At 37.3% G+C, this 17,756-nt stretch overlaps 1 protein-coding gene across 4 annotated transcripts in view; it reads left to right on the top strand.

Annotated features, from left to right (window-relative positions):
* The first annotated feature begins 2,006 nt into the window (after window positions 1-2,006).
* Window positions 2,007-17,756, top strand: part of LOC121391879 (solute carrier family 43 member 3-like) — a 36,656-nt gene continuing 20,906 nt past the window's right edge. Inside the window, exons 1-2 of one of the 4 annotated variants that reach the window (XM_041523353.1) lie at window positions 2,007-2,098; window positions 15,952-16,352. In XM_041523353.1, the coding sequence (XP_041379287.1) occupies window positions 15,958-16,352 (395 nt within the window). In that variant the 5' untranslated portion in view covers window positions 2,007-2,098; window positions 15,952-15,957. Of the gene's footprint in view, window positions 2,099-9,283; window positions 9,416-15,948; window positions 16,353-17,756 lie in introns of those variants that run through there. The other 3 variants (XM_041523352.1, XM_041523355.1, XM_041523354.1) reach the window with 3 other exon arrangements.

Genomic DNA, 17,756 nt, shown 5'->3' with positions numbered 1-17,756 from the left:
ATGGTGTGGCTATCCATCTCTCTAACCAGGACCGCTTGTCGGTAGACTCCTTCTCGGCGCTGAGTTACTACCAACCCCTTCTTGCCGGATGTAGACTTGATGGTGTGTAGCTCGTAAGCGCTTCCATCAGGATCGGCCGGGTTCACCTCTCTCCTTCTGGCAGGCTTGGTACTTAAAATGAAATATTAAATTAATCATTGCTGGATGTTTTGCGCCACTCTCCTGGTGGAACCAGCGATTAAACTCTTATAACCCTTTGGCGTTACTCTTCAAGTGACGCCGGTTTGGGAAGTTATAATAACTTTCTAAACTAGTAGGCTGCCAGGATTGGACTGAACTGCGGTTGGACACGGTGGGGGGTGGGGGTGATGGGATGCCGGGAGTTAGGGCATTCTTTGGGGCTATATGCCTCACCTGGTCAAACTAATGTTTAAAATATGATTGGCAGCCCCTTTCCTCTTAACCTCCCATGGGCTTAATGAATATTGGTTAATAATTATTATTAATTTTAGACCAGCCCATCTAAATTTGCGCCGAAAATATATTATATTAATAATTTATATAGCTTAGGAATGTTGATATTTTTCTTTAAGGGCGCAGCCAAAACATTTTAACTCCAACTCTCCCCTTTTTATACTTTTGGCGTTAATATTCAAAATTTCCCCTATGTGTTAGGTTATCCCTGTCCCGAGTCAGACCCCCGATCCTATCGGAGGCCGGACTCGGGATAGGCGTGTTCGAAACCCTAGTGGTATATGGACACGTTAAACCAGTTACTAAGCTAAGCTTCCATCAGCTAGCTGTTTTAGCTCTGGTTCCACTAGTCCGGCCATCAGTGATGCCGGATCCGAGGTGTCCCCCTGAACGAACTTCAGGAAGCCGGACCTGATTTTCCCGATCGGAACTTTCCAGACGGCTTCCGAGTCGGACGGGGATGGTGCTTGTGAAGGTGGAGGCCTTGCCTTGTCAGGCTGGTCACTCGGCTGAGCGACGGCCTTCCTCTTTGCAACGGCTCATGCCCGGACCGCCGCCTTCCGAACTGGCAAGACTGGTAACAGTGGCCAGTTACGTGTAGGCGGTGGCGCAATCTAATTAAAATTAGCTCCACTATTACATGTGGATCTAAAGACAGCCAGTTGGAGCTTATGTCCACCAATCAAAACCTTACTTGCAGAATCCTGCCAGTGATTTAAAAATAATTTGAAAACATTCCAAATTATCCTGAGGGTATACATGTTTCGTGTGAATTACGAATGCCTTAAAACGTGTTTTATTTTATAAAATAAATAATTTGTAATGTAAAACTGAAGACAGATGTTTTTTTTATTTATTTTTTTATAAATAAATAAATAATTTCGAATGTAAAATTGAAGACTGATAACCCACCCCGTACGTATTGGTATGTTTCGCTGTACTGCGGTCACTAAAATAGACTCGCCCGATATTTTTAGAATTTGTATGCTCCCAAATAACGTTATAAAAGGCGAAGTGTGATTGGTCAATATTTAAATTATTATTTACAGACGAAATGTTACCTGGACATTGGGGACTACGCAGTGTTGTTAGTTTTATATTACTGGCAGGATTCTGCAAGTAAGGTTTTGATTGGTGGACATGAGCTCCAACTGGCTGTCTTTAGATCCACATGTAATAGTGAAGCTAATTTTAATTAGGTTGGCGGTGGCGTAGAGGGAGATGGAGGTCCGTCTGCGGGCGTCTCGCACATCGGCGCGTTGAGAGCATCCCTCGGTGTTGACGGCGGGTCCGGATGAGCTGGTCCTTTCGTCTTGGGCCCAGCCGGGGGCGGCGACGCAGAAGGGACCGCCGCTGGCGGTTGAGCCGCCAGTTTTGTTCCCCACTGAGCCGCCCCTGGCGCATGTTTATTCTTCCTCCGTTCTCTTCCCTTCCTCTTCTGCGAGTCCGAGTCGCCGTACACCAGTCACGGTTGCTCGTGACCCGGTGTACGCGACGCGAAACTCAGCGATCTAAAGCTTGCAATCAAGCCCCCCAGGTGGGGGGGGGGGGGGGGGGGGTCAAGTCGAGAGCACAGGCGACAGCGGCTTGCTTCGTCGAGAGTTAGCTTGGAGGTAATCGTACGGTAAGTACATGGACCTATATAATATGTGAAAATTACCGTAGGATAATGGTTTGCAATAGATTCAGAGTAAGTAATCCCGTTTTTTATTTTAAAAACATGGTGATAACTGAATTTTTTAAAATAACAATTTAAACACGTACTTTAGCAGGGCGAACACCGTGACTGTTGTGTAGGCAACGACCCGAAACATTGCTTTTGTCTAAAAAAAAAATCGTTAAACAAATTATTTAATGCAAATAAAATGTTGTATTCAGGATGTAATAATCACAAATCATAAAACGATCCTATATTGTTGATAAAAATATCAAAGAAAAATCGCAAAAACTTCAAAGTGTAGTTGACCTATATTATCGCCGTTTCACCCAGATAGATACTTCGCGGGACCAACTGCCCGTGATTTTTTCTTCTTTCACTCCCTCTATGAACATGTCAGAAGAAGTTGCACAAATATAAATTCATGATTCTGATAATAATGTTTTCAACGTTTACTTGTGTGGCATCTCAAGTGATCTGTTGCGGTAGGGCGCACATTTTCTACATTCGCTCGGACTACAGTGCGTCACGCATAAACGTTTCACGTTTTTGACTTCTCAAAAATGTCTTAATCAGATCCAACTGCATTTTGTGCCACACATAAACACATTCTGCCCCCCCCCCCCCCCCCCACCCCCCTCCATGTGCCTAAGCGACAGGGCCCGAAATGAAGAAAACAAATGAAGCGGCATAAGCGTACGGGCTCCCATTTTTGTTGGGGATGCAGGCAGATTTTTGTCAGAGTTAAACGAAAATCCCCGAATCTGGATAACAACAATTATTCATATTAGCTTTACTGCCAAAGAGGAGGACCTTAGCTAGCGGGTAGAGGCAATGGTGTGTGTGTGTTTTATTTTTTATTTAAGGTCACCACTAGAGCACATTGATTTATTAATCATCAGCTATTGGATGTCAAACATTTGGTAATTTTGACATACTAGTAGTATTAGAGAGAAAACCCCTTACATTTTTCCATTAGTAGCAAGACATCTTTTATATACACCATCCCACAGACAGGATAGTACAAACCACGGCCTTTGATATACCAGTCATGGAACGAGAAATAGCGCAATGAGCCCGCTGATGGGAATCAATCCCAAGCCGACCGCGCTTTACCACTGGGCTGCATCCCGTCCCTGGTGTGTGTGTGTGTGTGTGTGTGTGTGTGTGTGTGTGTGTGTGTTTGGGGGAATAATAGAAAAATAGTTTATTGATGCTGATGTTTCAAGTATGTAACCTCACTGAAATGGCTGCAAAAATGGTCTCTTGCACCTTCCATGCTCATTGGTTCATTATTTAAATCCTAGTTACAGCTCTGAACAGCTATATAGAGTTGCAAATGAATCACTACATCTTTTTACATGGATTATAACTAATATTGTGTCAGAGTAAAATGATGGAAATACATGGTGTAAAGGTTTTAGGCCAGCTCATTTGCCCAAAATGCTATACCTGGATAGTATTCAAATATGTAAAGGCAAATAGATGAGAAGTGTATATAACTTCTGAATGCCCCCCGGGGTATGGATGGAGTTCACAATAGTATATAGAAATTGCATTTAAACTAATGTGTGACTGTTTCCGCCTCTAAACCAGTGTCATGTACACAATCGTTCGCATGTGAAGTAGTCACAATATCAGTATCTTCATCATTTTCTTGGCTTACATCGACAGCCAATCACACTGAACGTGCACAATCTTGTTTCTTCTGGAATTCACTGAGACATCTTAGCAGTGGCCATCTTGGCTGTTTGCAAAGAGGCAATACTGCCTTTCATTATTTCACGTTCCTTCAAAATAATGGCCATGTCCATGTGATTGTAAAGAATTGGCGGCAGTTTATTCAGATCTTTCGCAGTGAAGCATGGTACATCATCTGGTTCAGTGTTATGCAGAAAATGCAAAATATGAATGTTATTCTTTTTCTTTTCAACTCCCTTTCGTTTTTTCATACGTCCACAACTTTCCGTCTTATAGCAAAGGTCAAATAAGATTCTCTTAGCATCCTCAACGTCGTGATTTGTGAAAACATCAGAACACAATTTTACAATTGTATCAGGCGGTAATACATCCATTTTGTTCATTACAAAACAAAACAAAGCAGATCGTTGATAATAACATTGTTTCCTGTAGTACAATGTTTTGGAGATGTCGGCAATCCACTCCCATGTAAATCAGAACTGACTGGTGTTTTCTGTGGTGCACTTCTGTAAAAACGGCTTGCCGCCATGTTGGAACCATAGGTATTTTTGTCATTAACAACAGTTCTCTTCTTTTAACCGATGTTTCACTGCAACGGTATTCCCGCATTCTTCACATGTACATATATATGAATTAATAAAGAAATTTACTTATTATAACTGATTTAAATTAAAACAAAAGAAACAGGATAGCACTTGAAAATAAAGTTGAACTGAACTGAACTAGAACATGTCTTAATGATGCTTCTTTCAATTTACCTACTGGTCTCGGTGGCGCAGTTGTTAAGCCATCGGTCTCCAGGCTGGTGGGTACTGGGTTCAGATCTCAGTCGAGGCATGGTATTTTTAATCCAGATACCGACTCCAAACCTGAGTTAGTGCTCCGCGTGGAAAACATTCTTTGTGATCGTACTTAATTTCTGTACACATGTAACCCCTACTGATGTCAAACATCAGTGGTTCCAATTCTAGCCACATGTAAAGCGCCCCTATTATGGGAAGGGTCTATATGGAAATATAATTAAGTAGAACAAACGCAAAACAATTTATTGCAATTTATTAAATTGTATTTACACAAACAAGAAAATCAGTTCATTTTCATTTTTGGATTATCAAAGCTAAATGCAGTTTTGATTGGCTGGCTCTTATTTATTCATTAACACTCGGATATTATGTTCAATTAAATTTTTGTTAGTAATAATCACAAAAAGAGAGAAAGAAAGAAAGAAAGAAAGAGAACGAGAGAAAGAAATTACAATACTTACGATAACATTTAATAACAAAACACAAGTGACTGAATAATTTAATTTATAAAACAATAATCGGGGCCGAAACGACTAGGGTTATGGGGCCGAAACGTCTGGGGCCGAATGTGTAGCGGGGCCGAAACGTCTCGAAAGCATTAGATACATATTATATACATTAAATGTACTTTATTAACAAAATAAAAATTAGTGCGAATCGAAACATGGGGTGAAATGACTCGGTTAGAGGTACGAATCAACCCTGTTCAAAACGACTTGGGTGAACTAGTAATAAGGGCGAAACGACCTGTTACCATATTATTTTGGTAACTGCAAACTTAAAAAATGCATCAATGTGTTATATAACAAAATATCAGAGTGAAAGGATTTATTAGAAATTACTCCGATTGTGTGATGCAGAAGCCCTTGTCGGTATTAATTAAATGTGTGGTTGCTGAAGTGATGACAGCCGAGTACCTCGCCCATGGTTTCATTGAAAACTGGTCTGGTAGACATGCTCAGGGTAACGCTTCCCGCCGAGGCCAATTGTTTGATTGGTATCACGGTTCAGCTGAACCGAACTGAACTGAACATTTATTTCTCTCAGGCCGTAATCCACGGCATACGAGGAACAATATATAATACAACAATTCACACTTTTTAACAAGATGACAGAGTAAAACAATTCACATAAGTATATCTACATAAAACGAACATGGGAATATAATTATAAATAATTGGTTTGGGTTTGCATACACAATAATAATACAATAAAGCTATGAGCCGGAGGACTTGAAAGTATTCATGATATGTTTACAAAATATTGCAAGTTTTCGGAGAACACCAGTTTTTTTACAATTAAATAATTCGTGAAATTTGTATGTGTTTGGTTTGGATCGATAATATTTCGGTATATATTGAAGTCTAAATTGGTTAAAATATGGGCATGTAAAAATATAATAGAATTCATCTCCGATGTCGTTAGTGTTGCATAAAAAACACAATCTATCATGTAATGGTTTACGTATCCATCTACCGGTCTCTATTGGAAGATTGTGGTTTGATACTCTAAAACGTAACAATGGGCACCAATGGGTTTTTTTCTAATAAATTAAAATAATTTTCGAATGGTATACTGCTTTTAAATATTTTGTTTAGAATATCAGTGTCTGCATATTCAATGTTTTTCAGATCGTCTTAATATTTGTAAGATGCCCAAACTGGAATTTGTCTTCAAATAATTTCGTACGTACGAAACAAATCTTGTTAGGAAATAAAATGAAATTTAACCTAGTACAAATATTAGAGCGATCAGAAACACGTTTAATATACAGCCACTAATATTTTATGCAGAAAAATGTATTTGATATTTAATTACAATCGTTAAAAAGTCTCTTTTAGCCGATAACATCTTAAAAATTGCAGCAAACTCAGGAATGTCCCTTTAATAAATATAAACTAAGTGACTGACACTCATATGGTATACAGTTACCTTGGATAAAACTTACTTCAAAATCATTGATATATAAAGAAAACAAAATTGGTAACAAAACTTCACCTTGCATCAAACCTAACCCATTACAAAAGTAATCTGACTGATAGCCATTAATAGTAACACAAGATTTAACGTTCTGATACATAGAATAAATAACAGATAACACTTTGCCCCTTATACCAATCTTATGTAGTTTAAACGATAACTTAGACCGATTAATTGTAACAAACGCCTTTTTAAAATCTATAAATGCACAATAAAGACGCTTTTTACATGACAAAGACTTACTAATAATTGAATGCAGTGCAAAAATAGCATCAACAGTACCAAACCTGGGTTGGAAACCAAACTGAGCATCAGTAATAATATCATTGTTTTTCGACCATGACAGAAGTCGCTGGTTAATAATTGATGTAAACAATTTACCAAAACAACTAACTAAACTAATTCCACGATAATTATTTGGGTCCATTGTGTCACCTTTTTAAAAAATTGGTACAATTACAGCTGTAGACCAACTCCCTGGGAAATAACCCGTTGACAGCGTGTGTGTGTGTGTGTATACACGCACGCACACAATATATATATATATATATATATATATATATATATATATATATATATATATATATATATATATATATACACACACACACACACACACACACACACACACACACACACACACACACAATGTTTGTATTTAATTATGAAATACAAGCCCCATATATTTTTGTCGTTCTAGGCTTGGTACCCTCCACTGGCGTAGGCAGGATTTTATATTGGGATTTGGGGGGGGGGGGGGGGGGGGGGAGGAACCCACACTATGTATATACATGTGTATATATGATTTTATAAAATTTAATAGTTTAAAAAAAAAAAAGTTGGGTGGGGATGGGTTCCCGTAGGCCCCCTCCCTACGCCACTGCAGGGACGTTGCGTTATAAAAATACTGTAGGGTGTATACTACCAAATCAAATCCCATAGACGACAATAGTAACATATGTGGCTAAAACTAATATAAAAATATTTGATCTGGAGATCTAAAGGTATGTTTAACAAGATTATTGTTATATATAACTAAGAACAGAAGGCACAATAGTGACAACAAATTTAATTATGTCTTTGGTGAAGTTTTTTTTAAAATTTATTTTAAATTTTGCATAAAACTACAAACTTGTCTAAAATATAACTTAGCACCCTATAAATATGTCAAAATGACAATGAAAATCAAGTTCTTTACAAATTTGAGTTTTCAGAATTTCATACATAAAAAATTAACTATGTTAATGGAAACTAAAGACATTAACCCACTATTTACACATGTTATTTTTAATATAAAAATAAATTGCTATTAAAACCTTAATTCAGGTTGCCTATATATAACACCATATTTAAGAGCAGTTGTATATGGCAAGTCAAATACCATGTAAAAAGAAATTATTGAAAAATTTACAGTATGAATTATAGGCCAAAACCAACTTTTCCTCAGTGCTAACTTTGATTCAAACTCCATTCAGAGCCATGTACTGTGATTAGTGTCAAGGTCAAGGTCATTGTGAACTTGCGTAGTCCAATGACAGCTAATTAATCAACCAGTATAGTTTAATTAAATAAAATCACAAAATCATAATATTTTTTATTATGCACTGAATATGTGCTATAGGGTGTATACTACCAAATCAAATCCCATAGACGACAATAGTAACATATGTGGCTAAAACTCCTACCTGCAACGTATCAATCGACATAAACGCCACGGATATAAATACTACCACCCCTCACCCTTAAAGTGAAACACAAAAAAGTGGGTGTCAAGCTGCTCATTTCTGAGATAACGGGTAGCGTCTATGACTACCCTAGTTCCGCACAAAATTTGAGTACTTTTTTTTTACAGGTACCCCATACATGTTCCAAGCACAAGGCTACTTGACACAGTGGTACTAGATGAAATAAAATTGCATACATTTTTAGCCCAGATGAAACTATTTTTTTTTACAACCAACACACTCACATTTATAATCAATCACAGGACTTGTGGTGTTCACTTCTCTATGAAAAGTTGGGTGCACCTCGAACTTTGACCCAGCCGGAAGTTATTTGGTTTAGTACTACCTGTAATACCAATACATCATCTGTTAAGAGAGAGAGATAGATCGATAGATAGAGATAGATACACATACACATACACATACACACACATGCACATGTCGTTATCGTCTTTCACGTTTTGGCATATAATATGACCTAGATATTTATAGTTGTCAACAAATTGTCAAGGCACATTGATCAACTTCAGTTTGTGGCTCATACCGGAGGTCCTATTTACCGAGCTCAGCGAAGCTAAACCGAGGACTACAGAGAGCACACTGTGCTTTATTAAAGCTATAATAGGCGGAATATCACCCTTCCCGACATTGTAACATCGTTTATACTTTAAGACCTGTTCTAAATGCTTAAATATTAAAAAATATTCAGTCTATTATAGCTTTATTTATAAGTTTTATAATATATTATTCTTAGTGACATTCAGAATTATATATATATTTCTTACTTAATGGCCATTTTATGTTTTATATTAATTTATATATCACTGTATGCTTTGATAAACAAATTAAACACATTTTGATTGTAACTTGTGTTTATTTGTCCTTATTTGTTTGTTCATCAAGATTAACCTCGAATGCATGTGCAAGGTGCTTGCACTAGCATTCGAGTTTCACCTTGATGAACTACTTACTGATTAGCTTGGTAGTTCTATACTTGCACTCGGTAGTTATATACATGCGCTCGGTAGTTTGTTGAGCTCGGTAAATAGTACGACCCGAACGAAATTCCAACTGAGGTCATTTTTTTAACATATTGTAGCTGTTGTTTTGTTTCCTTTTTAATCCTTTTGTGGAGGTAGGTTTGTTTTGCTTTCCAGCTGTTTGTGAAAATTAACAACTTGTCTGTATAATATAATAATAATAGATTTTTATTTCAGATCAGTGACCCATACAACATATTTAAACATCACTTACAAAACTGATTACATAATATACAGTAGCTTGTGCCAGCGATTTACACATACAGATTTGACGTACACAAGTAGGTCGTTTGAAGTTGTTTCGATTCTGCTCTTCAGCGAATATGCTGTTGAGCGAAGTAAAGCACCAAAGCTTTTTACTCGATGACCGACAAACATTTTGCTGGCACTGTATGGTCGCGATCATCCATCGGTATGCATTATTATAACATATTTTAAGATCCTTCATGGTATCTTGTGTAAATTTCACCCATAATGCACCCGCGTACAAATTACTACAATAACTCACAAATAATTGTGTTTTAACAGATTCTGAACATTTTGAAAATCGCCGCAACAACATGTTTGCACGTACACAAATGGCTCTATACTGTCGTTTAATGTCGTTATCGTCTTTCATGTTTTTGCATATAATATGACCTAGATATTTATAGTTGTCAACAAATTTCAGTACATCACCACACAAATATATCGAAGGCACATTGATCAACTTCAGAGTTTCTGGCTCAATACACACACAAACAGTTTTCATTGTATTATATATTCTATCATAATCTTCTGTAAATTTCTCGCAAATTGTTAACATTTTTCTTAATGCAGAAATAGATGGGCAAAGAAGTGACATATCATAAGCAAAACTGAAGTTATTTAGAAACACCCCACTAACATTACACCCAACTGCACATTTTGACAACTGTAGGTTAAGGTCATCAATATTAAATAATAAGGGTGACATTACCCCACATTGACGGACGCCATTTGTTACATTAAACTTACAGTAAAAATATGTACCCCATTTTACACTAAACAAATGAGTTAAATACCATGCTTTGAGAAAGCAAAGTACAAAAGTAGGCACACATTTTGTCAAAAGTGTCATATATAATGTCCAGTTATTTACCCTGCCAAAGGCTTTTTTTTGCATCCAAAAAGCAAACATACATAAGACTACCTTGCAAAATGTAAAAGTTAATAACTTCCTTAAAAGCAAATAAACACATATCGGTGGATGTCCCACTTTTAAAACCAAACTGATAGTCCGGTGTACTCAGGTGTGTTTGTGATAACAGTACATGTGCCATAACTTTTGATATCACAGTTGCTAATGCCTTTATCTGTCTCCGGTTTTGTTTTTCACAATAGGAACAAGAATAACATCTGTCATACTACTAGATACATGCCCGTGTACAAGCATGGCACTGAAACAAACTGACAGTTGAACGAATAATCTCTTGGACGCAATACTGGAGGTGTTCCGCTGAGAGGCCATCATACCCTGCTGATTTCTCACTGCTAAGTTTAAAAACAAACTGCATTACCTCATTGGGACTTACGTTCATTTCAGCAACATAACTTGAATCATTAGCAATATACTCTTCAACATATGCTCGATGATGCTGACCCGTCACAGAATTTAGAAGTTCTTCGTAATGTTCTTTAAAGGCATACTGTCACGGATTTAAGGACCTTATTTGTCTAAAAAATTGATAATAAATAAAAATTACATTAATTGTTGGAAACCAAATCTAGCTATCGCATCACCTTAACTGAACCATGATGGAATGAAATCCATGTCAACCCTCTCGGCAATTTTAGTTTTTGAATTATGGACGATTGCCATAATTCAGTTATTTTTACAAAATATCATTAATAAATGGAGTATGGTGGTTATGAAGATGATTGAATAAAGTACATTTAGGGACAAATCAAATTATTTTTCTTCCGGTAACACTTTGTTAGACCATTAGATAGGTCAGTGGTCTGTGACAATATGCCTTTAAACATACCTGCAATATTCTCTTCCAGATCACACCATCCACAGTTGTTCCCAAGAGAGTTCGTTTATTATTTTCTGTAGTAATATGTTTCCAAAATTCACGAAAGTTCATGTCGGTCATAGCTTGTGCTATAGCATCTGCCTTCATTCTTATCTTTCTCATTTTAACACATTCTAAGAGCGTATTTAAACTTCCTACATGTTTTGTTCATAGTTTTTACATATAAGTCCTGTTCTAGGTTTACCATTGTCTCGCCATAACAAGTAGGCCTCTCGAGCAATGAGATGCAGATATTTTATGAAGTTATTCCATCCAGACACATTTTTGTGATTGTCACTATTACCTTTAATCAAATGTTGAGATACCAATTTTAATACATTAACAATTTCATTATATAAACTATCAATAACATGTAGATGACCAGATATATTGCAGTTTGGAGTTTACAAGAAATAGCATCATTAGGAATATAGATTTGAGACAAGAAATATCTGACTCAGCTCTATACGTTTTTATATCATCAGGAGTAACTTTTGACCAGTTTACAGACGTTGTTGGCAGTATGTGCATTTGGTCAAACCGTTCACACTGATGGTGAAATGTAATGGCAGATGATCCCATGGCGCAGTGTCATGTAGTATATTCATATTAGTTATTGCATTGTGTGCAGCTGTAGTAGGCAAACAATGGTCTAGCCATGACGTTGTCGCATGCGCCTCTCTAATATATGTGTACGTGTCTGTGTCTAAAAGAACAGCAACCGATAATATATATCCATGTTCTGAACACATATTGCATTATTCAGCACCAATCCTTGACTGCCACTTGATATTGGCATTCCAATCACCAACTATATACACATTTGGAGTGTTGGATTGCTCTGATATGGCATCCAATTTTCCAAGGTACGAGATGTAATCCTCCCAATTTTCAGGCGAATCAGTCGATAAGTAAACACACAAGATAAATACTTTCAATGATGCACAATTTAATTCTAATCCTATTATTCTACTATCGTCATATGTACACACATTAACTGAACTGCCTAGTGTCTTCCCTCATAGAATAGCCACTCCACCACATGGACGTCCGGCTAGTAGATTACTGCTAGTATCCATAGCAGACACCCCCGGAGGATAAAACTCATCGTGTATGTAAGAGAGTTTTGACAAATCATAGTCTGCTAACCAGTGCTCCTGCAACAAACATATTTCATTAGCATCACATAATTCACGAATATCTGGCGTCAATGTTTTAAGAGACCGACAGTTGTATGAGCAGATCTTAATTTCTTCTTTCATAATATTTGCTAATGTATCACATAAAACTTTCGAACTAAAACTTCTTCTGGCCACACGTTAGGACTTATTAGTTTGTCGATGTTTTTGCAGTCAACAAGGATTTTAAACGACGAATAGGTGTCATATCGTGTTCTGAGTTTTTCACACCAGACATCAATCCCCAGAACTGACCTTACGTAATCAACTATGCCCGACTCCCTAGTTCCCGACGTCAGTTTGGCTCGATGAGCCTGTTAGAGGTTTTGCAATTTCGTATCAGCTGTTTTGCATGTGATGCTGTCATCTAGTTCACCATCTTCCTTTTCAATTATTACATTTTGGCTTTGTTTCAAGATATTAATGTCGCTAGGTGTGACTGTTTCCGCCTCTAAACCAGTGTCGTGTACACAATCGTTCACGGGTGAAGTAGTCACAATATCAGTATCTTCATCATTTTCTTGGCTTAGATCGACAGCCAATCCCACTGAACATGCACAATCTTGTTTATTCTGGAATTTACTGAGACATATCTCAGCAGTGGCCATCTGGGCTGTTTGCAAAGGGGCAATACTGCCTTTCATTATTTCAAGTTCCTTCAAAATAATGGCCATGTCCATGTGATTGTAAAGAATTAGCGGCAGTTTATTCAGATCTTTCGCAGCGAAGCATGGTACATCATCTGGTTCAGTGTTATGCAGCAAATTCAAAATATGAATGTTATTCTTTTTCTTTTCAACACCCTTTCGTTTTATCATACTCCACAACTTTCCGTATTATAGGAAAGGTCAAATAAGATTGACTTAGCATCCCCAACTTCGTGATCTGTGAAAACATCAGAACACAATTTTACAATTGTATCATGCAGTAATACATCTATTTTGTTTATTACAAAACAAAGCAGCTCGTTGATAATAACATTGTTTCCTGTAGTACAATGTTTTGGAGATGTCGGCAATCCACTCCCATGTAAATCAGAACTGGCTGGCGTTTTCTGTGGTGTACTTCTGTAAAAACGGCTTGCCGCCATGTTGGAACCACATGTATTCTCGTCATTAACAACAGTTCTCTTCTTTTTCACCGATGTTTCACTGCAACGGTATTCTCGCATTCTTCACATGTACATATATATGAATTAATAAAGAAATTTACATATTATAACTGATTAAAAATTAAAACGAAAGAAACAGGATAGCATTTGAAGATATTAAGATTGGTGGATCTCCGACAAACCACGTCCTACCGTCTCGCTGGCACGGACAGCTCATGAATATAATGCATGAGTAAGTTTGGGACTTGTTTTATGCCCTGAGCAAGGGCTAGGATTCAAAACGATTATCAGAACGAGTTTCCTAAATTATGTAAATGTGATCATTTATTTATCACAAACTGTCATTTAAAACACACATTATGTTTGATTATATTTGCTACACAGTCGATGTTAATTACAAAGACGCTGATAACCCATCATAACGTTCAACACATATGGGAAATTTATTATAATTTATTACAATTTCTATTATCATTACTGAAAAAGTTTGTTTCTTTTAACGACACCACTAGAAAACATTGGTTTATTGGATTTCAAACATTTGGTAATTTTGACATATAGTCTTAGAGAGGAAACCCCTTACATTTTTCCATTAGCAGTAAGGGATCTTTTATATGCACCATCCCACAGACAGGATAGCACATACCACGGCCTTTGAGCAGTTATGTTGCACTGGTTGGAATGAGAAAAAAAACAATCAGTTGAATGAATCCACCGAGGTGGTTCGATCCTGCGGCGCAAACACCTCAAGCAAGCGCTTAACTGACTGAGCTAAATGCCGCTCCTGAAGGTAATAAGTATGAATGACCCCTACTTATTATTATTATTATTATTATTATTATTTCATTATAATAATACTGTAAATGTAAAAGGATACAAGGCAACCAATTATGAAAATTGCAGAAAAAAGTAGCTGAGGTGTCAATATACAAGGAAGCAATATAAGGTACGTGATTTTAGGTCAAGCATGACATCATTCAGTCATTGTTAATGATAAATGAACACTATGATTTGAAAAAAAGAAGTGTATTTATATGCAACAGTGAACGAAAACTAGGTCTGTGAATAAAATTATACTGACACTGAAACCATGATTGATGAAGTAAAAATCTCAAACTATGTTACATTGACAGTGAATAAAAGATGAAATTGGTGAGTAAAAAAGTTATTTTACATGAAGAGTGGTCTTAGTGTTACAAAACGTTATATTATACAGAGGCGGATCTGGCCCCCCACTAAATTTTGCGATAGTTATAATTAATTTTCATCCCCTGCAAACCTCCCCAAAGTTCCCTTGACATTCTGCCTCATGTCATTGCCCCCCCCCCCCCCCCCCCCAATTGATTTTCTGGATCCGCCACTGTTATATGGGAGAAGAAGTACAAAAATAGGCAGAGTTAGATCTTTTTTATAGTCACAGTTTTACTTCTGAGTACCAAACTGTTGAGAAGTATAGATACATTTTATTCAATAAAACCATTGGAAATTAATTTAATCTGCAATTTTAAAGATGTTATCAACTAACAGAGACTTTTTAACGATTGTAATTGCATATCAAATATATTTTTCTGCATAAAATATTAGTGGCTGTATATTAAACGTATTTCTGATCATTCTAATATTTGTACTACGTTAAATTTCATTTTATTTCCTAAAATAGTTTTGTTTGTACATACGAAATTATTTGAAAAAAAAATCCAGTTTGGGCTTCTTACAAATATTAAGACGACCAGAAACACATTGAATATTCAGACACTGATATTCTAAATAAGAAAATATATTTAATATGTAAGTTTAATCGTAGAACTATTTTATTAGTTGGAAACATCTTACAATGCAGTAAACTCAGGAATGTCCCTTTAACCTGATGGCGAACCCTCGACTGTTGAGAAATATAGATACATTTTACTCAATAGAACCATTAGAAATATAGATACATTTTACTCAATAGAACCATTAGAAATATAGATACATTTTACTCAATAGAACCATTAGAATCATAGAACATTAACCTGAATAGAACCATTAGAATAGAACCATTAGAAATATAGATACATTTTACTCAATAGAACAATAGAAATATAGATAGAAATTTTACTATAGAACCATTAGAAATATTTTTCCTGCTTGCCAGCAACACATCATGGACATTAACCTGACAGATAATTTTACTCAATAGAACTATTAGAAATTAATTTAATTTCCTTTTTCCTTTTCTTTTTCCTTTTGTTTTTCTTTTGCCAGTAGCACATCATGGGCATTAACCTGACGGCGAACCCTCGCCTGCGGATGCTGTACGTGGTGTGTGGGGTCATCGAAATCATGCTCTTCAGCGGTCTCATCTTCGGCTGGGGCTCCCTCGTCTACGTCCTCAAAGACGAGGGCATCTACGCCGACCTCTGCGACTGCACCGACAACTGCACCTACGGCAACACCAAGACCACGTCCACGACGACGACGACTCCTGTTACTGCGACGAACCTGACCCCAACGATCGGCGGTGACGTTAAAGGGAAAGTGTGTAAAGAGCAGGACTCGATGCTGTCGCTGGTGTTCACGGTGGCGTCGTTGTTCTTCTGTGTGGGAAGCGCCGTCATGGGACACATCAACTACAAGTTTGGAACGAGAGTCACACGCATCTGTGCTTCGTAAGTTATAGCTGAACATACGTTTATACATATATATATATATATATTTTTTTATATTTTTTTTTTATCCCACTTCACCCTTTCCTTTCTTTTCTTTGAATTCTATCTCATTTCTTCCCGATCTGGCAACTCCTCCTATCTTTCAATTTCTTTCACTGTCGACCTCCACATCCTAGTCCTTGTCTCTCCAAGCGCGGCAGGTGATTGTCTCTTGTGGCTATCTGTGCCACACACACGTTTATATATTTTACCATGGGTCCAGCTTCTGACATCGCCAGCCATTGTATCTGTAGTCATAAGCGTATGAGACAGGGGGTCGGAGGGAATATCATAATTCTATAAACTTCAGCTCTCTACGTTAACTTTTCTGTCCAGTATCTAGATGGCGCCTGCTTCTATTTTTTTTAGGTGCCAAATAGCAAAATTAGGAGCCATGTTTATATCCTTATAGTGTATGTATGCTGTGTGTGTGTGTGTGTGTGTGTGTGTGTGTGTGTGTGTGTGTGTTGTAGTCAGTTTATATTTCGGTTATGTCATTAGTCTACTGATAATGAATTCACTTGAACCAGGCACGGAACTAGGATTTGTTTAATAGAGGTGGGACCTAGCCCCAGTAATGAGCGTCATAACTGTCCGAATGTCAGAATGTCCGTCTATCTCTCTTACACGGCTAGGGTGGGACCATAAAGTTAATGTCACATTTTTCATTGGCTTTGATAACCAAAACTCGTTACTTTGTAGAAAGTTAAAAGTAATTACATGCGCCCCACCCCAACCCCCACCCTTAAAAAAAAAAAAAACAAGTGGGGAGGCGGGGCCCTTGGGTCGCCGCCTAATTCCGCGCCTGCAGATGTCACAGTAGGAGTTGAAATGTGTTTTATTACTTTTTATCCTAGTATATCAAAATTAAAACGGTAATCTCGGTCATCTTAAACATTGCTAATTTTCTCTCCAGATGCTAAGAAATTGCGTGTTCAAGGCCACTGAACAATTTTCAAATTCGCCCACCTCTTGAAAGCTCGTCCCCTTTCAGATATCCTTTCCTACAGGCCCGATGATGTCTGTTTTTTGCAAGGATTCCCAGTTTGAATATCAAAATACGGAACTTTGTAATTTATTTTAGGAACAAAGTTATTTAATCTCTTGACCTATTTTGGAACTTAAAATAAAAGTTAAAATATTCTAGAGGTGTCTGCGTGTGGTGTCGTGTGGTGTCGTGTGGTGTCGTGGTGGTGGTGGTGGTGGTGTGTGTGTGTGTGTGTGTGTGTGTGTGTGTGTGTGTGTGTGTGTGTGTGTGTCTGCTTGTTGTGGTGTGGTGAGGTGTGTGTGTGTGTGTGTGTGTGTGTGTGTGTGTGTGTGTGTGTGTGTGTGTGTGTCTGCATGTAGTGTGGTGTGGTGTGTGTC

This window comes from Gigantopelta aegis, unplaced genomic scaffold, assembly GCF_016097555.1.
Source record: "Gigantopelta aegis isolate Gae_Host unplaced genomic scaffold, Gae_host_genome ctg3052_pilon_pilon:::debris, whole genome shotgun sequence".
Classification (NCBI taxonomy): Eukaryota; Metazoa; Mollusca; class Gastropoda; order Neomphalida; family Peltospiridae; genus Gigantopelta; species Gigantopelta aegis.
The sequence above is the reverse complement of the archived record's forward strand: the minus strand, read 5'-3'. Positions and strand labels throughout refer to the sequence as shown.